This window comes from Haemaphysalis longicornis, unplaced genomic scaffold (assembly GCF_048455015.1).
Source record: "Haemaphysalis longicornis isolate Haplotype H1 unplaced genomic scaffold, Haemaphysalis longicornis Haplotype H1 scaffold_6, whole genome shotgun sequence".
NCBI classification, from domain to species: domain Eukaryota; kingdom Metazoa; phylum Arthropoda; class Arachnida; order Ixodida; family Ixodidae; genus Haemaphysalis; species Haemaphysalis longicornis.
Window position 1 is genome coordinate 29717676 of NW_027526407.1, and position 21882 is coordinate 29739557.

Consider the following 21882-nt stretch of genomic DNA (forward strand, 5'->3'; position numbering starts at 1 on the left):
AGGTACGTAAGAAAGATTTTTTAAACCATCCGTCACGCCTGTGGTGCTCCTCGGTGGCTTCTCCAAACAGGCTTGAAGGTGGCAGCCATTGGGCGGTCACCATCTTTCCGAGCTTGGCTCGGAATGGCGCATTAATATAAGGATCATCGTGGTCTGGAAGATGTCCATGCAGATGCCGGAACTGCGTCCTGGTGTCGTTCCACCTAGTGGGCACACCATGGAGTGATTGTACTTGTTGATGTCGTAGTTGCGGCAGCGAATTGGTGTCGTCCGGACCCACCTTTGAATCCCAAAATTAGAATTATTGTTTCGTGCTGTTTATTGGGCCATACACATTGAGGCAGAAGCACGTCCTCTCCCTCAGTGAGCCGAGCTGCACATGACTGCACGGCACGCCCTCGCACGAATGCATGAGCGGAAGACATGTGCGCGGATAAATGTACGTGTCTCTATCTATCTCTATCTATTTCTAAATTTTCTATTTAATTTTTTTAGAAATTCAGTCACTATCGAAAAAGGTCCGTATTCAGTTTTTAAATCTCTGACCATTTTAAATGTAGGACATTTTCGAACTTGTGATTTCGGGGGCCAATGACGAGATATAAATTTTTTAGACAGTGTTTAGGGAGTACACGAATTATGTAGCACTTGTAAAGATGGCACCGATTGCCTTTTGACGCTCGCAATCTATTAAAATGCCAGGATTTAAATTACCTTCCGTAGCCCTTCACATCGCTAAATTCCCAATTTTAAATGCAGAAGTGGTGTAGGTGTGGATGTTTCTGTCTTGTGGTATTTTTGGTCTTTTACTCCTCATTATATTGGGGCTTCACCAAAGTGCCCAGACGTTTAGCACAAGAATTGACATAAGTGAAATTCAGAAACCAGACACAAATTTTTGGTAAATAAAAGAAAGCCACTTGTCGCCACTAAAAAAATTAGATTCAAGGGGGGTGTCCAGAAAAACTAGGGGGTCTACACACCCCTATGGGGTGTGTAGGGAAATCACTGGTGCTGCCTCCCTGCTCCGAAATGCCTCTATCATGTCTGTTGAAGATCAGGAAGCAGGCACCGGTTGGAGGAGCACCGGTTTATTGTAACCTTCGAGGTGGTGACGTCATTCGGATGATGAAGAACATGTCACGAGCCTTGTGGATCATGCCATGGCTGCTGGCCTCTTTGTTTCTGTGTCATCTTCTTTGCAACCAGATCCCATTTTGTAACAACCTCGTCTTTCTTGAAAATTGTGTCTACGTAGGCTCTGTGCACTACATTCTGCAAATTGGCCGCCGCTTTTGTCTTGCTGCACCTTTACCTCATGCTCTTGTCGGTGCTGCAAAAGTGCTGCAGACTTACGGACTGCAAGAAGTAATGCACCTTGTATGCACCAATGGTGGCACCATGTGTGTTCGCTTTGGCGAGGAAAATGTGGGAAAGTCATCCTCATTGCTGTGCATGTAGTAAAATCAGTATGCTTAAGCCAAGTTTCTATAGCACATGTTTCTATTCCACAGTTTCTATAACAATATATTTCACTCGAGGAATTGATTAATGTTGATTGCTTCGTCTCATTTTTTTGTCTTGCTTCTCTTGCAGTCATTCTTCCCATTCCCTGTGGTCGGAAATCATCAAAAACAGAAAAGGTGAGGCATTGGGCACGTGTATTTGTCCTTTTTATTTCTCTTGCAATATACGAATACAAGATTTAGGGTAAGTGAGGACTTGGACTGACAATAATGTGTTAGGTGTGTGGAACTAAGTCATTCTGATGATGAGAATAGTCCAGCTGTCTGAATTGAATCACTATGGAAATTCTGTGAATGTGTACAATGCAAAAACAGGACACTGCTATGTAGATGTTATGTCCTATGTCGGTGTCCACAGGATAGTTTCTATGTCGACTGTCAGTATACATTATGTTCCCAGTCAAACCTAGCCACGTGTTGCGCATTCTGATAGTTGGCGTGCCTTCTATGAACAATACAAGTGATCCTCTATGAGATCATCGGCAAAAGACGTTTAAGAGGCTGCAGTATAGAAACATGCAGCTGAAACAGAAAAGCAAACGACACCAATCAGCAGTGCCTTTGGACAAAGTTTTGTTCGGAACCTTTAACTGGGGTTTGTCGTATCACTTTATGCGAACCGGCAGAGCGTAACAGGGGACACCAATGCTAACGCATTACTCTTGCATAAAGCCAATTTGTCATATTAGTTATTGGTAGTAGGGCAAACCAATGCATTACCCTTGCATAAAGCCCATTTGTCATTGGCTCATTTTTGGAGGAAGTTTACAAGGAGGGTGGCATTAATATCTTGTTTGCCTACTGGTAAGCAATTTCTGTCCACAAACACTTTGTAATGTTATCATCATTCCATGTTTTATACACAGCTTTGTTGTCCTCCACCCCTCATCTTTCTTTCAGATTTGCATGTAATGAAAAAAAAGATGCGATGGTTGTAGAGACTGTGAAAGCCAGGTCAAGCATGTAGCGTCTCTGATTTCAACAGTACACTTGTAAGACAGTTATGCTGCATGAGCTTTATTCAACACTTTCATCATCACCCAGAGATAATCTCGCGATTGCGCCCGTGTCGAAACGCTCAAATACAATTATCCCGTGGAACTCTTTTCACCCTAGTGCTGTACCTGTACTTCGTTCCCGCCCTGCTGTACTGCTTCTACAATAACCTGGCCTTCATCAACCTGGCCGCCTTCGACCCGACCACCTACAACCTGCTCCTGCAGTTTAGGGTCGTCATCACGGGCCTCTCCTTTCAGGTGATCGAGGGAACATACCACTTTAATGAAATAGTATACACACATTGCACACCCTTCAATATTTCTATCAGACTGTCCCAAGTTTAGTTACGAGAAATTAATTACCTTGCAGATGTAGACTTTCTAAAACACATATCATATTACCCGTAAGAGCCCTTACCCTACTTGTCTTCATGACCTTTCGCAAAACAGTGGTAGCAGCTAAGGCTTTTACACCCTAGGTGCGTATAAAGCCCCTCCATCCTGCCCTCGTCCGCGGCCTGGAGGGGTTTAGATGCGTATAGACTCACTATTGTTTAATCGTGGCTCTATACGCCAACCTCCATACACACTTTTTAAACCTCACATCTTATTTCACCAAACATGGCACTGTTTGCCCTTACCAGCCTTACGACACAAGACCTCAAATCATCACCTTTGTTTTGGGTGAGAGAGTTGGCTCTATGGTTGAACAAGCGAGGAACTTTGTTGTGCAGCCTCCTGATACTACTATCTGCACGCTAGCTTCATTCGGTAACTTGAAAGCGCCAAATTATGCTTGTGTCCGACTTAAAAAGGCTTAACCCCTGATTGCGATCTCATATGAACACTGTTGTGATACAAAGTGAAAAAAAGGATGTAGGTAGTATGTGTTGACATATCTTTAGTGCCTAATTATGGAATGTGAGTGGCTGGAATCTGGTGTGTTTATCAGCTGCTGAAGCAGAGGCAATCAGACGTCTCACTGGCTCATTTAGCTGAGAATTTTATCAAAGACATGGTCTTTGAATGCAGACAGATTGAGATGTGATTGGTTTTGAATGTGTCTTTTTGGAAGGGAATTTCAGTCACAAGTAGCTCTTGTGTACGCTCCTTCAGTTTCATCACCGTTCGATTTTGCATTCAAAGATCTCAGCCAGTTTGCTGTTCGGGTGGTGACACCTTAGCTTTTAATTGAACAGTCGTGGTTTAAAACGGCTTGTCCAAAGTTTGTGTTGATGCTTATGCTCCACAAAGCTTTGCGTGCTTTGTCTCCACGTTTGTTGTGGGCTGTGCTCATGTCCAGAGAAACAGTCACAACTGAACCCTTGTGACTGCGGCCACCGGGGCCGCTTGCTCATGTCCAGAGAAACAGTCACAACTTAAAAATAAGGTTTCTAAACATCTCCACAAAAAAATCTGGACTTTTAAAGTGCATTTTGAAGTGGACGTTGTTGGGTAAACGCGTTGGCTGCTCTGCTGTACATTGATCCCTTGTAAAGTGGGCTTTACTTGTTTTACACGAATGCAGTGCTTGGAAGACACTTTTTGGGGTCTTATTATTATCTAAATACTATCAAGATGCTGCATGAACATATGAAGGCCTCCATACACACCTCTATAACAGTCCATGCATACCTATGAAGAAGTGTACTCTGAGCCCCTTTAAAGTTGGCTCCACACCTTTACACACATGCATTGATGGGAATGCACTTTTAAGGGGCAACACAGGTGGTCGCAGATGAAAGCATTAACACCCTAGTTTTTTAACAACGAAGTTGTTTGGCAAATCGCAATTTTTCGTGTCCGCAGTTAAAAATACCAAGAAATTGCCGAGGGCACACATGTCAGCGCGGGCCTTGCGGTGACAGCCTGGCAGTTACCGAAACCAAGAAAATGCCTAGCGATCGTGCGCGTGCCTTGCGGCGACTGCCAAGTGTCCCCGGCGCATATTTAAGTCAAGCATACCCACTTAGGGAGATTGGCCAACTAAAACTCCAGCGTTCGCTGTAATCGTGTCAACACTTGCTCGAAACGAAAAAGACTCCAGCATTTACCGTAATTGTGGCAACACTTGTTTGAAATGAGAAAGAGACGTCAAAGTCTACACCTCTGTAAGGTGATGTTCAAGACTCATCACTTCCAAAAATGATGGAGTGAACGTCACTGTGGCAGTGAAGAAGAAGCGAATCGTCTGCAATCGCAGACTTAAACCTGCGTGATGGTTGTGAAGGTTGCGTACAGCTCCGACACCTTCAAGTCTTGCGCGTTAGTGTGAGCTTCCTTCATTTTTTAGACTAGCATTTTTTATGTGGGGAAAGAGTGACACATCGAATGCTACAACAGACAGACTGATTTCTTTGTTGAGTACACACAGAAATCCTACTGACACAGTTAAAAGTTGCAGCCTGAATGCAACAAGTGAGCTACACCGTGACCTTACAGCCCTAAACTGAGCCTGAACCACCCGAAATGCTGTGTGCCCCTGAAGGTGCTGTTCAAGAAGCAGTTGACGCGGAAGCAGTGGTTCTCGCTACTGCTGCTGACCGCAGGCTGCATCATCAAGCACCTGGGCCTGCCCTCTAAGTATGCGGCCACCGGGGCCGGAAAAGTTGCTGGCCTTCTGAGCAGCCTCTTCAGCTTCCACATGCTGCTGCTCCTCATACAGGCAAGTGCGGTGGTCAGCTGCTGACCCTAAGCTGGAACAAGGAATGCACTGCGCACCACGTTTGGCATGTGGTAGCCACAGTGCTGCTATGGCACACAAGTGCACAAAAGCACTCGGCAATTCAAGCAGAAGGCTTTAAGAAAATAATCTCTGCAATAAATTACTGCTTTGTTTAGTGACAGCAACAAGTGATGTGAATGCAATCTATCGCAAGAGTCAGAGTATGATGTGACCACAACTACTCAGAGGCTGTGAAGAAAAGTTACCGCGTACTTTTGTTGTCTGCTTCGTCTTAAGTTTGAACACAGCCTTGCTGTCCTGGGTCGCTTTAGTTGAAAGGTGACTGCACCTGGCAGTATAGCAGATGGCTATCACAGTCGTCATTGATTCTTTTGATGCCCTTATTGTTCGGTGCCTTACAGGAACAATGTCTCTCGAATATCAGAAAAAAAGGTTTAATCTGGCTCGCCTGTTTGGCTTTTCTGCACAGCTTCATTGTCATGTGAGGAAGCTTGAGGATGGATATTGTGCGACAAGTTTTTCTTTCTTTCTTTCATTCATTCATTCATTCATTCATTCATCATTCATCCTTCATTCGTACAACTCGAATACTTCGGATTCCAAAAGACCACTGCAAATCAAATTGAGTGAGGATGGATATCATGGTTAGCAAGTTATCATTTGGAATACTGCAATACTGGAAAACTGGAATACTCCAATACTCTGTATTGTTAAAGACCACTCCAATTTGAATTGAACAGGTTACTGTCCACGATATTTGGAAAAAAGAAATACAGGGATGACTGCACAGACTTGATGAAGATTTCAGTGTAAGGAAAAACTGATATTGATCAATATTATTGGATTGACCTCAATCGATGGATAGGTCTAGGATAACATACATTGAGCTGATCATAACGGATTAAGTGAAATGTGCTTATCCCTTATCGAGCCTGGCCGATCCTCAATGTTAGGGCCATACATGCGTGTTCTCCTCACTGAAGGGAAAATTTTGATTTCCTTATGTTCTGGTGCACCGTACGTGATATCTCAAGATTTCCAACTAAAACAGCTTCGAGTGCATTACTGCTTTGCATTCAGAAAGAAGCATGAGTTGTTTGTTAGTTCTGTTAAAATGCGACATCCCATTTAAATGCTTAGTTTAATTGTGTAGCAACAGCAGAGAAACAGTAGTGCAGGTCACTGCTATCAACTGTACAGTGAAACCTCGTTATAATGAAGTCCATGCTATGGTAAAGTGAAACTTAGTTGTAAGTAGTACTTTTTTAACGGTGGTCATGATAAGCCCTACCTGCACTGCAAGTGGGACCGTAAAGAATTCCAAATAAAGCGATTTCATTTAGACACTAAGGACCAGTCAGGCTTGTTGGTTCATGTCAAATGTTTACAGCGCAGACACACGAAGGACGAAGAAGAACGGTACATCACATGCGCTGACTTTCAGAAACTTTTATTACAAGGAAAAAAGCATCTTATATAGGGAAAAACCAACGGTCACAACACGTGGCGAATCTGAGTCAGCTATGAGCATTAGCAAAGATAATTATGGATGCGTGCAGGGTCCCTGTAGAAACTTCAATTCTTTTTCTGATAGGGCTATGGATGAGGCAGTGATCTTGCAGCCTGGCAGTGATCTTGCAGCCTGGCGATCTCGGTTGCCTCCATTATCTTCCGGGCTGTCTTACTGGGGTGTCTAGCAAGAATCCTAGTGCGCGCGAACCGAGAGGTACAACCGCAGTCGCGGCAGTGAATACCAAGCTGTCCACTCACTGCGTTATGAACAATGTTATTGTAATGTTATGATATTGAATTTCAGCGCTTGTGGAGTAACGTTCGTCTTCCTCCTTCGTGTGTCTGTGCTGTAAAAATTCGATTTTGTTTAACAAGGTTTCACTGTACTCTGCTCCACAGGTGTTCTGCTCCTGCTTCGCGGGCGTTTACAATGAGTTCCTGCTCAAGGACACGGGTGTCGACATCGACATAATGGTGCACAATGTATTCATGTACGTCGACTCCATCGTGTGCAATGCTGCAGTGCTCGTGATTCACGGCGAGGTACGGAGCGTGTTCTCCACGGCGTCCATCTCGACTCTCCTCAACCCGCTAGTCATTGCCGTCATCGTCAACGGCGCCGCGTGCGGCATCGTGACATCTGTCTTTCTCAAGAGTCTCAACTCGATCCTCAAGACGTTTGCAGGCGCGCTGGATCTCTCCGTGATGGCTGTGTTGTGCTGGATCATCTTTAAAATCCCCGTCGACGTGTACACCGTCGTGGCAATCGCGATCGTTTCCATCGCCACCTACTGCTACTCGCAACAGCCTGTCGTCAACAAGCCTAAGGAAGTTGGGCATCCACACGATGATGAAGACCTCAAGGCTGTCCTCTTGAGAAGCGACCAACAGACTCCGACCGGTTCGAAGTCTACCGTACTCGATGTCTAAACAGTGCCCGGTTAGATGGTGGACGGAGATTTATACGTACTGTGATTGGTCGACTTGTGTGCGATTCCTTGCAAACCTTCAGAAGGATTGTGGGATTTCGGTTGATAGTATTCCTTTTTCAGAACTGAATCGTTGATTGCAGCTATTGACTGCCGATAAATGCAAGTGGTTTCACTTGGGCTAGCTGCAGTGTGATATGCCGGCGGACTTTGGAAACCTAGTCTTTAATTCCCTTTTTATTCTTTGCGGTATAAAACAGCTTGCTTTCACTTCTGGGGACTGCACTGTACTGTGATGTGAATAATAGTTGATGCGGTATAGTGCAGTGTACGGTCCCCCGTATACATGAGTTTTTGGTTTCACATTGAAATTTTATTTGTACTTGGTGCTTGCATTACGTTTTTTAGCAAATTCTGTGCTGACAAGCTCGCAATTTTCAGAGCACGAAGTCTCTATGCCACTGTTTGTAGCGTTTCTGTGTATGCCAATCATTCTAGATGAGTATTGGAAGCGGGGTATCATAGTTGGTAAATATACGTATACCAGGCACCTCCCAGACCTGAAGATCAAGCCAGCGAGCACATTCCCTTTTTTGTTCTCTCTGTAGATATGTCGGTTCTCGCACAATGGGTTAGCAAAAAATTACTGTTTAGAGGACGTTCCTATTTAGCACGGCATTATTTTCTTTTGAGGGGAGTGTAGGGAAAATCGACGCTTGATGTTCACTACCGACATTTCGTGAACACAAACGTGAACAGCCAAAGAAAAAAATGTATGTAAACTTGCCTTACCAACCAGCCTTATGTTGAAGTAGACGCATTGCTAAAGATCCATATGGTGTGATCATATTATCATCATTGTTCAGCGCACAGTGTGACCCAAAGTAATGCGTCCTAAAGGTGTGTGAATTACGGTTTTGTGGACTTGTGCTTTTGTGATTCATTCTGTGAGAGCTATTTTAAGGTTAACGTCCATCTATGCGAACCCATTCCCGTTGCGTCTTCTCATATGCCCACGTAATAATGGCCATGTACAGTTAGTGGTACATCTGGGAAGGAACTTCCCAGACAAATTCAACAGTGACCATAAATGGTGAATCGTGAAATTTTATTTGACACTAATTGGGCATTAAAGTTTCTTGCCTCAATCCTTTGCACAAAGTGGGAAAGGATTGCTTTAGTAGTACGCAGCGCATATGTCAATTTGCACATAACTTTTACCGTTAAGGAACCCTAGCAGTTCAAAGCATAAAATTGCCAATATTTTTGACCATGAAAGTTTAACGTGACTGGGCTTATAAGCTGTGCAATATAAAAACCCATATGTTTTAGGGCGGAAATATTTTCTTCCCTTATAGCAAGCTGCTTGTATTCAAGGATAGTTTGAATATGGCCAGTGTTGATGTTTTATAAGTTGGAATCCTCGCTGATTGCTTGTAATATAAAGTTTGCTTTTTGCATATACATACTATCTAATATGTGCAATAATGATGGCTTATTGTGACATGTGCAAGTGAATTGAATTTGAGTTTATTTACATCTTCTTACCTTTGCATCTTTACGCCTGGAGCTAATCCATTTACTTCACGAGAAAGCACTAGCAGTGTATCAGCATATTTAATCATTTTTCAGCCATTCTCATTATACAAGCCCTGTAGATTTTACCTTCAGGACATTATGTTGTAACAGGTTAAGAGCGCACTTGTTTAAGAAATATTCTATATTCAGGCATCTGGGCAACAGCGAAAGCACCATGTCCATTAAGTTTGCAAAGCTGCATCACGACTGTGGTATATTACTATGCTACGGCTGAGACTGACTGTAAACAACTGTTAAAGGCAGCACTGCGTGTAGATCCATTTTCAAAGTAGTTACAACTGAACTGATTAGCAATGCTTACTATTGATATTTGTAGAGGAGCTCTAACCGATGCCAGCAACTTGTCACTAGGGCTTCTCAGAGTTGCCTGTAGTGACAATTTTAGAGATCAAGCGCATACGGATCTGCAGAATTACGTAGTAGCTGTTGGTCCAACAAGTCGGGGCTCGAAGCTTCAGGGTTTTTGTTGGCACTCCCATAATATTGCACCCTGCATCTAGTTTGTGAAATCAGTGCCTTAAAAGTGGTTTGGCTGGTGCAAATAGCATACGATATTGGACAAATGAAAAGTAAATGCGAAGGTACGAACCTAAACACAGGAATGCCAGCACTGTGGCCTGTATACTGAAAATAGAGGTGTGGTTAAATGGTAATCTGGAAGTACTGTCACTAAACCAGTAGTTTGGGTGAGTTGGTTGCGAACTAGGAATTCTGTAGCTTTGTGCCTGTGGTAATATTTGCTAGTACGATGAATTCCAGAGTACTGTCACACCACTCTATTGTTTCGCTGAGCATTGCGAGTTTGATTTAGTTAGAAAGTTGTTTGTGTGTTATGGTTAGTATTTCAGAGTTTGTGCTTAATTTGGTTGCGACTACAATGCCGTTGAGCTATGTAAGCCTCATGCCCCCTGAAAGGCAATTGAAGACTTTTGTCTATAGAGAAGCTCATATCTTGATGGCGGTCGCAACTAAATTTTGCCCGAACCTCTGGCGGCGTGTTTTGCTAAGGTCCGATTTTTTTACCAATTTGTTTTCTGGTCCCGCATTCCTATGGTGTGTATTATGGTTAGAGGCTTCCCACCGAATGTGCAACATGTGTGAAGTATGTATAAATATATATGTATATGTGTATATATATATATATATATATATATATATATATATATATATATATAGACTGAAAAGATAAAAACTCACACAGAGCGCGAAAAAAATAAGGTTAGTAGAGACAGAGACAAACGAGAAAGACTTAGAAAATAAAAATAAGTTTACTGACGTTTCAGGGAGAGGACTCCCTTTCTTCACTCTGAAGAAAGGGAGTCCTCTCCCTGAAACGTCAGTAAACTTATTTTTATTTTCTAAGTCTTTCTCGTTTGTCTCTGTCTCTACTAACCTTATATATATATATATATATATATATATATATATATAGACAAGGCAGTGGCCTCAGTGTATTTCCAGCGCTTCTACAAAAAGAGTTGCCTTCGCTTTGACGAAGGCAAGTCTTCTTGCCGAAACGTTGGCAAAGCACTGGGGCTGCTGCATTGCACAAAGTTAGCTTTATTTCGTGTTTCCCCACCATCCTCAAAGATTCGTTACTCTCTAGATTATGTGTGTGTGCGTGCGTGTGTGTGTACACACTCACACATTTACACACACACAAGAATTGCTGAGAAGTCTAGTTCTATTCTGCAGAGCTCGAAAAACTGCACTGTTGGCTAACCATACTTTCTTTATGCGCTTGATGACGAAACTTCTTTTGTATGCATTAGGCCAAAAATACTACCTTGCATTTTTTTAGCATGCTGTGTTTATGGAAACATCTGTCCAAAAGGTCACTAACCAAAGCATTACTTGAAAATTTTAGCCAGCGGGACATTGCAAAAATGACCTTATCTGTGATAAATCTTGAACGACGGCCAGGTATGGTTGAAAAGGAATCTCAGTGTGGTTTTGACGTGACAGTTGTGGCGCTTTTATATTTGTTTCTTGCTTGGGGTCTGGCCTAGCCACCCAAAATGCTGACAAACCAAAGCTTTAGTTTTGTTATTTTCACTTGCTGCTGCCTTCCTGAGAGGAGACGTTTGTTCTGTACAGTTGCAACTGACTGCTACCCTTACGATAGCTGCCAGTTGACCGATCAAGCCATAATGTTTTGTTTATCCCAACGTGGATAAAATAAAGAAATTTCGACTTATATGCATTACGGTTTTACTTTTGAAAAAAAAAATATTCACTTTTACACAGTGTAGTTGTGAAGAGATGTGAAATTTGAGGCTTAGCTGTGACTGTCCATACACCTGACTCATAACTAGTGCTAACAGCTACCATTCATTTTTCTTTGTTCAAGCATACACTGTAACTGGTGCTTTTAGTTAAGAACTGAAGGCAGAGTAATTTTTAGATGCGAACGCATCTCGTTCACTCGCCTTGTCCCTGCATCCATCCGGCGTTGTCGGCGTCCACCCCTCCCCTATTCTCCTCGCCGCGCCAGCTGCGCTCTCCGCCGCTCACCCCCTCTCCTCTCCGATAGCGAACACTCTCTCGCGAGGGGCATTGGATTGGATTCGATTGGATCGGCTTGGCTTGGATTTGGATTGGATTAAAGTGGATTGTGTTAGATTGTGTTGCGGGCAGACGCACTGGCGCCGACGCTGCAACGTCCAACGCTGCAACGTGAACCCCCTACGCGTCGCATCTACACAGGGGTTCCCGCGAGGGGAGGTGGGAGTTTTTTCGTTTTGGCTGACAGATTTCAACTTTTACGGCTCAGCTTGTTTTCGGCCGGCAACAAATGATGCGGTCTGCTTGTTTAAAAGTAACCAACAAAGTCTGAGCTATTCGTCCTGTTCTTCTCCCTTTTTTCTAATGTAAAGAAGACCATCACCAGTCATGATTGAGAAAGCCAGAGAGAGGTGTGAAGTGGTGTCACCAAGTGAAATGCCTAGAAGCCATAGCACAGATGGTGGGAGTAAATGATGTAGTTCGTTGTTCTTCTTGATGTTGTTGAAGAAGATGATGATGATGATCTGCGTTGGTGCCTGATGGTGACGGCACTGATGACACGACGACGATGGTTGATGGAGGGTTTTTCAAAACTGTATATTTACACCGAAGACATATACAGAAGATTGACAGACTGAAGATAGAGTTAACAAAGTAAGAAATAAAATGGGGTTCTAGGTCAGCTAAAACTTTGTGCACGCGGCACCCCCGTCAGCGACGGACCCTGACCTTAAAACTACCCAAGTGGTGAGATCCTCCCTAGCCTGACCTGGCTAGCCCGGCAATACGCCGGCCGTGCATAGCACATTAAACCCTGAGGATTCGACCCCGAGACCTCGTGTCTCGTGGTTTTAATGGGTTACTTAGGCCCCACCCCCGATACACCGGCCAATCGGTATCTCCTGGGCACCTGATAGGATGGATTAGTAAATCCGGGCCTAAACCACGGTGGGCAACGCCCCTCCGTAACCCTCAAACGCTGGTCACTCTCTCCCACCAGAAAAACAAGGAAGAGATCAAAAATAAACCAAACAAATACAACAAACACTCAAAAACCCGCGAAAACACGTGCAAGCGCCAGGGACACGCTTCCACGAACGCTGGTCTGCATCGCCTGTTTCCACGCATCTCGTCCGAGACCGGAGAGCCACTCAAGCCAGCTGAAGCCCATAACGCCCATCTTAACAAAAGGCGGCGAGCCTCCAAGATTGCCCGCTTTTGGCAGACGATGCCCCGTTAATTGGACCGCGCGGCCAGAACCAACGCGTAGGGAACACGGGACGCGGCGGCGACCGCCGCAGGCGTCGCGATTCCCCCGCATCCTCCTTGGGCCGTCGCACGAACCTCCTCGCAAGCTCTCACTCCGGGCGCGCAAGGGCAACAAAGGGAAAGCTATCGCCATAAATCGGCCACTGTCTAACCACAGTTGACAGCTCCAACCTCCCCGTCTCCGGTGGCGCGACGGACCATGGTTTTACAACCCGCTAAACGAAAAACGCCGCGGACCCCAGAGCACGGCCGCTGGATGAAAGGCGCACTGACTCTCATCCAGCGGCCGTGCCCAGAGCTAGCTGCCGCCAGCCCCCGGAATGCCATTTGAGCCGCCAGGCGTCCAATGCTGCCTCGCAGCTGCACCCTGCGCGCCGACCAAAACAGACCGACGACGTGGCTGCGGCCCGAGACAATGAGTCCTCACGCGAGCGGCTTGACCCAGAGGCCGCCTGCCCTTAACAGGCTGGCTGCCATAAAGTCATTAATTCCCACTTCCCGGGCCTGCCGCTCCCTCCGCGTTCGACAGATTCCGCGTCGCTGGCACACCTGTATCCCTTACAGTCGGCTTCCTCCAATATCAGCCCCAGACCATTTGCTGACGGCCCTGGATTGCAATCTGCTGCTTGATTTTCCCACATTCGTATGGGGCCTCCAGATTGAATGCAGCCCTCAGATTGCTCGCGGACTATCGAGGACTGGTGAGGGAGTCGTGCAAATCCCAGCAAAAGTCAATGAATGATTTGTTTGCTTCGACTGTGCGAATATTTGCACTACTGTCACTGGCTTTAATGGGTGGCTCGCACAATCGCCGTCATAAATCTTTTGATTAAAGGCCGAAACATTGATGATCGCCGGTGGTAGTGAAGCAGTGTGTTTGGTAATGTTCACAAAACGCAAGTCTGAGAGTCTTTTAAAGCGGAAGCCTAATGTGCCTCTTGAAGATCCCATTGTTATCCACACTGGTGGCTGGATAAACCCATGTGCTGTGCCATCACAAAAACAAGGGCTGCGTATCTGCCCGCTTAGCTGCAAATGCTGCGGAACCACGAGAGCCTTGTGCCACCCTTGCCACGTAACTTCCTCTCTAGTCTTTCCTGCCCACCTGTCATGCTCCTCCCACGATAAACACGGTGGAGCTTTGCCCAAGTCAATTGAATGTCCGCATGTTCCACTGCCTGCACGGCATCCACCAAAACCTTTTCGTTCCTGTTCGACCTAATTGGAATGCTACCACGAGGACTCTGTTCGGGTGCGAGCTTTTTGTGTGTTTTTACGTCAGAATATTGTTTTGAACTTGTTTTTTTGTTTCCCTATTTCCTGTTGAAAGTACCAAGCGTATATACATTTACAATTGGAAGAACCGCCTAGCGCCAGTTATGTATTGATGCTTCACTTCAATATGATCAATGTTTTGCTTGACAATGTTGACGGATTGAAGGACCCTCCTTCCACTGTGGAGGGTTCGCGAGCCTGACCCCGCCCGACGAAACGACGCCGGCACACAAGGAACAGAAATCACCGGTTTATTCCGGGCAACAGAAAGACATGTTGGAAAAACATACACATAGAATAGAATGTTCGTGGGAGCATCGCGACATAAGAGAGCCAGCTGCCTCCACTGTGCAAAAAATAAGACGGCACTCCCCCCACACTCACAAATGTTTGCGAGTCCATTGTCCTGAGCCACACCGTCCACACTTACCAGATGCGCTGCTTAGTCCTGGATGACGAAGGGTCGTGGTTGCAGTACACGGCCTCGTTCCGCTCCCATCCCGGCGATCCCCCGCGGCCGGGCTCCGTCGTCCAACTTATCACCGCTGCTCTTGTGAGCGTCGCTTTTAAGCCAGTGGGTTGGTTGTGCGCATGTTCCTGGTTTTACGCGCACTGCGCGTGTTTGTTGCGGCTCACTGCTCGTCGCACACGCACGCACGGGCACATGGCGCACTGACGTCACTGGGCATTCGACGCGCGCTCACTGCACCGTAATCACCTTATGCGGGCGCACGTATGCTGCATCTCTACATGGTATAAAGCATTGCATCAGATCGGTATGGCAAGGTTTTGCCCATGCATATAAATTTTCCATTTCAGAATTTCTTTGATTGATTGTAGGGTTTAACGCGCCGACGCAACGCAGGCGATGAGGCGCGCCGTAGTGGAGGGCTCCGGATTAATTTTGACCACCAGGGCATCTTTAACGTGCGCCGAAATCTCGCACACACGGGCGTTTTCGCTTTTCGCCTCCATCAGAAAAGCGGCCACCGCAGAATTCCTGTATCTTTTGGCCGTGCGGCTGAGTCAAGGGGCAGACACAAAACAGACAGACCAAAATTTTCACGTTTAAGTAGCAAGAGAATGACTATCATCTTTCAAAGCCATTGAACCCAAGGCAAGTGAGCAAGTTATCATCGCTTTATACCATGTCATTCAAAAAACTGCTGCATCAAGTTTGCTTCTCATCACGTCGGACAATACTCGTAATGTATTCTCAGCATCTTTTACCTTTCAAAGTGCATGTGCAATAAAGAAGGCGATTGCTAGCCTTTTGTTCCCATTCATTGACCGGTGCACAAATCAACTGTTTTTACAGCACAGGGCCGAACTTTTTCCTAGTTCTTCCACAGCTTTAGTTTTTTTTTTCTGGCCCCCTTCAAAATCAAGTCCACTCCCACCACCTTTCCTGGACAGGTGAGATTTTATTTACACGAGATGAGTGCAACCTTGCCACAGTGTCCTTCAAGACACCATCAGTTCCTCTTCACTACCAACCTCGGAATCCAACTCGTCACCTTCCTCTTCCGTTACCCTCTCTTCTTACTCCTTGCCCCTGAATGTTTGCTTGCTCCTTGACCTTGAATGGTGCACTTGAATTTACAAGAGTGATAGCGACGCGGTCAAACGGCTGAAGGTTCACCCGTGAAGTCATTATGTAGGGACAGGCGGTAGTAAAATTAGAAAATGCAAGTTGGCGGTAGTAATGAAGAGAAAATGCAAGTTGGTTTTATTCGAAAGATTTCGTGTTTTATAGTGCCCCCAGCGCTTGTCCGGATACAAACGGTGCTTTATTCACTGAGAAATTAAACAATTTAGGTTAAAATTTTCATTTTCCCGCTCAATCGTGCGTTTTCGTGGTCCCAAGTGACATCACTGAAACCGACCGCTCTGCAGCCTAGAGTACCTTCATTCACGCATCCGCCGTACAGGGTAGAGACACGTATACGCTGGCGCCGCCATTTTTGGTTGCTCGCTCGCCGCCGAAGCAAGTCATTGTGTCAAAACCGCGCTAAAATTATCGCCGCAACGCGGTTTACTGAAGAAGTTTGAATCATATTGTCTGTTTCGCGTTGCTAGGTCTCGTGGGAAACGAAAAGAATAACGCGCTGAGCCCGTTGGCCCAATTGCGGCGGCACGGGACCGTTCGAAGGTTGTCTCCACCCTGAACAGCGGTGTTGGTTTGTTCCCGCGTTTTTTTACGTTCCGTAGCCTAGATGGCGCCACCATACCGTGGCAAGCGTTTGGTTTGTTTTTGCCCGCATTTAAACCTGGCTTGTTTTTGTTCTGGGAGAAAATATTCGTTCCCTGAAACAGTGCTCGCTCGACAAATGGGGTCACGTAAGACACCGTTGCTTGCGTCAATCGGCCAGTGTCGTCTGAGACAACCCCAAGCCCCGTAGTGCTGTGCAGCGAAACCAGGCATGCTGTGCGCAGTACGAACAGCAGAACGCATCAGTACTTCTATGTTTACATGTGCTTTCGTAACTTCCACGGTTTGTCCCATCATTCTTATTGCTTTGTAAAGAATGTGCCCTAAATTTAAGCGCAAATCGCTCGTTCGTCTAGTTTGTAAGTTCTACCTAATTTGCGTCTGCTTCTGCCAGCCTCCGCCAATCGCAGAGCTTAGCCCATGTGACGACATAGGTTCTGTTGCGGGAAATGAGCTGGTGGGTCGCATGACCATTCCCGTTTTTCCTAATTATGTAGCTTATTTGAGCGAAGTTTACGTTAAAAGTGGTGTCAGTATGATTCTGACGAGACAATCTTTTGAATGAACCAAACTTGTGTTTTCTCTTCATGGCTCCTTTAAACGAGATACACAACGACGATTGGATGAGGCCTCAGGCTCAGCGCGATTTTTTTAATGCAGAGCATTTCAGTAACTCGCGATGTCACCCGCGTTGGCGTCCCTAGTCCGCATCGCTCCCCCTACACCATATAAAAAAATAATACTTACCGGCGCCAGGTTTCGATCCCACGAATCTGCGGGCGGAGCGCAAGGTACATGGTGCTCTACCCACTGCGCCACAAAGCCGACACAGAACGGGAGGTTATGAACGCGCCTTATATCCTTGACTCATTCAACCGTCGGCCACAGGTGCGTCCTCTCCGCCGCGTCCTCCTCCCCTTCTCTCCGCTCGCAACGCCCTCTCTCGCCGCGTTCGGTTCGGGCGCACAACAGGTGGGGACGTGCGCAACACCCTCTCTCGCCGCGTTGGGTTCGCCCTGACCAACAGTCGGTTCGCGCGCAAGAACAGGTGGGGGCGCTCGCATCGCGCTCTCTCGCCGCGGTCGGTTCGCACATATGTCGTTCGTGCGCGCTCCGGTCGCTAACATCTGTGGCGTGATCGTGACGTAAACATCACGCGTTCGTGTGGTGGCGCGATTTCGGCGCTATAACACTCTCTCGCGAGGGGCATTGGATTGGATTCGATTGGTTTGGATTTGGATTGGATTGGATTAAAGTGGATTGTGTTGGATTGTGTTGCGTCAGAGCCGCGGCAGGGGGTTCACGGCACGTTTCACCATCGACTTATGTCTACGCTGGAAGACAACAATTACAACAACAACCAATACGTAATCCATACGACTTGCAGGCGCGCCCCCCGCGGAAATGCTCTGCATTTGATCGTGCCCCTCGCGAGGGGGATGTTATTTATTTAATGCTGTTACACTGGCGTGCCGTGAATAATCGCCAAATCATGAAGCGTACGGCAGGATTCTGCGGGGGTAGTAGAGGCCGGATTTTTAGGCTTTGAAAAGCTGCGGCTGATTCCTCTGTAATAGGAATCGGTAAAACATGAAAGGAAAATGTGCATCAAAATCTGCAACTGAGCATGATTTGCAGGTCGGCAGTTGTCTTGTGGGTGTGCTTGGAGAGCGACGTCCTGCTGGCGGGTTGCTTCGGCCAAGGTGTACTGGCGTCATTTCAATGACGAATACGACGTCAGGGATATCCTGGTGTATCCCGGCATCAAACACTTTCGTGTTGAAATATAAAACCCGAAAACGAACAACCCGAAGTATAACGTACCCTTGAGTACTAAAAGTTGCCTCCCCGCAAGAAGACCCTGTGTGCAGGGGTGCACCCTTCACAGGCCGCTTGCTTCGTTGTACTGGCGTCATTTCCGTGACAAATATGACGTAAGCGAAATTTTTGTGTATCCCGGAATAAAACACTTTCGTGTTAAAAAGCCCCTTTTAGGTGCCACAAATAGGTAGGCAAAGCAATGTTTTAGGCAACCAACGTCGTAATTATAGGTACCATAAATTTGTACACAAATGCATGTAATTTCAAGCGATCGAAGGCGAGTTCAACGTGTAACTGCGACAGGAAAAACAAAAATGATATTACTAATGGTGGCACAAAGGCGCCGCAGTTGAACATAGCAGTTCAATTGTCACATGAAACGACTGGACTAAGGCGACCCGTTGGCTTCATTCAACTAGCGCACTTCTCACATTCATGTTTAATGGCCACTGTCGCCTGCTCTAGCGTAGCTCATATAGTGAAACGACATGGAAAAAAATACTTGGGGGTTGCAAATCATGATTGAAAAAAATCTAGGGAAGCTTGCAGTCATGCGCAAGACTTGAATCGCTAAGCTGTTGTAGGTGAGCATTAACGGACACACATAATTTCAGTAGCACGCCCTGCCTTTCGGCTTGCGGCCTCTCAGAACTATCAGAACTATCCGCGGCCGGGCCATGCCGAGAACTGCGAAGACGTTGTACGCGCGAGGTCTCTTGTACGATACCGAGCGCACGTGCACGACGATGCGAGCTCCCGTGCGAAGGGCTCTCGTATACGATACTGATGCGCATGCGCACGCTCCTCTCGAGTGTTGCTGCGGCGGCCGCTATCACGTGTCTTTCCGTTTGCGACAGCTGCGCGACGCCGTCGCGATTAGCGGGGAGTTTTCGGCGCGCACGAACCCCGAACTTACGTTCAGTAACAACAGCTCCGCTGTTAACAAGCGCCACTTTATGTTTGTGTGACGTAACTTAATTACAACGCAGCGGGAATAGGCCCAAATAGTAATTAAACGGAAGAGATACGGCGAAAAGAGAGATCAACAAATTAAAATGCTCTTACATGAGGACTGTTAGGCACAATTCTAACAATTTTCCCATGTAGAATGCTATTATTCGAATTATTCGAAAAGACGTCCCATCACTGCTAAATGCCCTTCCACACATTTGAAGAGCATTTTTAGAAGGTGTTCAGCATCCGGCATTATTTTTGGTGGAAAAACGTGTTTTGAAGTCCGCGTCGGAGTATACGGAAATGCAGTTTCGCACTGATGTTTTGTCGTAGGCTTTCCAATGCAGGAACGATCTTCTAAGAAAGACGTGTTGGATGCCCAAGCGTTGCGATGGAAATGGGGTTGTATTTGAGCATGCTTCTAGAAACGAGGATGCGACTGCTCATGTTTGAAGAAAGCTGTTTGGAGGGCACAGAAAACGTAGCCTAAAATTCACTGTGAAGATTGGGGAAGCAACCGAAAAATACAACCATCTTCAGATTTTTGGAATAAAAATTGCGCCTGTTATCACTCAGAACGAGCATTTTTGAAGGCGCCGAGTTTGAAGGCAGGCGTTTATAAATAAGCTTTTAGGGACAAACGCCAAAATAGGCAATTAGAGGCACTATGCAAAACATATTTACGGGAACTAAACAAAAATGCGCAATTTGAGACGGCCATAACAAAAGGGAACACAGGACAGGTGCAGCCTGTCCTTTGTTTTGTGTTTGTTCTGTGTTCTTTCCTTTTTGCGGCCGACTCAAATTTCGCAGTTTTTTCTCGCGTTAAAGATGCACCAACTCGCCCACCAACAAGTCCTTTTAGACAAAAGCATCGTGGAAGTCCTTGTTAGCCTCTAATCCGCCATGCTCGTATATCATATAACCGGAATCACGTGTGGGTGATGCACACTCTGTCATGTTATATGCGTGTGTCCAAAGTACACCGTGCACAGACAGAAACTCATATTATGTTTGTGCGAGCAGCTTGGTGCGGGACTTGAGCTGAGGGCTGTTTTGAGTACTTGGTCGGGTCCCAGTCAGGCTGTACGGGCAATAAAAGCTCTTATTCGGAGCAGAGAACTGGACAAAGTTTTGTGACTGAAAATTTTGGGCGCATCAATTAATGCTGTCTATTCGTTTTCACATGTTTCGCTCTTTTTTTCTTTTTGTTTTTCTCCTCTCATTAGCAAGCCAGCCCGACGGTTCGGCTAACATCTGTGGTCTTCATTAAAGTTATTCTCTCTCTCTCTCTCTCTCTCTCTCTCTCTCTCTCTCTCTCTCTCTCTCTCTCTCTCTCTCTCTCTCTCTCTCTCTCTCTCTCTCTCTCTCTCTACGTTGTGTATGCGAATTCTCGAAGGCTTCGCAGTAGAAAGTCTGAAGTGATCGGCCAAACGGACGGGCCAGGAAGTGAAGGATGAGAATTAGCTCGCGGGAGCGAAGACATCAAGCCGCACTCTCCAAGGAGTCTCATTCCAACAGCACTTGACGGCGACTACGTGAACCGCTAATGCACCTGTTCGGCTGATGCCCGTCAGAGAGAGAGAGTTTCTAGCCGCCAAGGGAGAAGCTCAAGCCGCAACAACCCCTTCGGGTGCGCAACTTTAGTCAGCAACTTTTGTCCCAGACGTTCTAGTGGACGGGAAAAGGCTGCGCCGCTCCGGAGAGGTGCGCAACAGCGAAGCGTCAGAAAAGCGCCGCCATTTCAGCCACTTGCCGAGGACGTTAATGACTCTTGCTCGCCATGGAGTTCAACTCCAAGAGCAGCTGTCGACACAGCCCGTGCGTGTCACCTCTGCACGAGGTTCACCACGACCTGCTCTGCACGTGCGACCGAGCCTCGCAGATCTGTACATCCTCCGAGAGGCCGACGCCCACCCGCCAGTTGTACACAGGATACATTGCATAACAGGGGGAAAGGTTCCATCTACCGACAGTGCCGCTTGCTTCAGTTTCACCCATGCCGTGGCTATTATCTGGCATATGCTGGCTATTTTTCCTGATTAGACTTCAGTCGAGGGCAAGCGCTCGTCATGTGGAACTGCGTGACTCGCGTTTTCAGTTTTGCGCTTTTTGAAGGTTTCGACAGGCGTTCATGTGCCGTGTGCTACTGTGTTCGCTGTGCGGGGTTCAATGTACGTTGTTTCCGCATTAAAGGTTGTGCACCGAACGATGCATAACATGCGTGGAATCGGAAATTGTGCGTAAAAATAAAAGTGGCACTAGTAACCGCGTTTCAAGAAACAAAACTCTCTCTCTCTCTCTCTCCGTCTGCGTGCGTGTGTGTGTGTGTTTGAGAGAGAGAGAGAGAGAGAGAGAGAGAGAGATGAACAAAGCAGCACGTCCTCTAGATTTCCGCACTCGTGCACAATAAGCGCTGTTAAAAATATTAGAAGAGGAAGAGGTGGCTATTAGCAGCTGCCCTTAACTATCACCATCATTGAGAAGTTACCCGCCATTAAAAGGAATCACCCACGTCCCGCGGTCCCCGCCTTGGTTCTTCAACAAAATGGTGCCGTGACCAGGATCAAGGGATAATACAGTTGAAGACCTGAGT

The 21882-nt window shown here is 46.4% G+C and overlaps 1 protein-coding gene across 1 annotated transcript in view; it reads left to right on the forward strand.

Moving 5' to 3' along the window:
* LOC144142421 (UDP-galactose transporter senju-like) overlaps positions 1 to 10194 on the forward strand; it is a gene marked incomplete at its 5' end in the record, with an annotated part of 48347 nt that extends 38153 nt beyond the window's left edge. Inside the window, 4 exon segments of the mRNA XM_077673925.1 lie at positions 1597 to 1643; positions 2643 to 2782; positions 5013 to 5189; positions 7122 to 10194. Coding sequence (XP_077530051.1) covers positions 1597 to 1643; positions 2643 to 2782; positions 5013 to 5189; positions 7122 to 7652 — 895 coding nt within the window.
* Positions 10195 to 21882: the final 11688 nt, after the last annotated feature.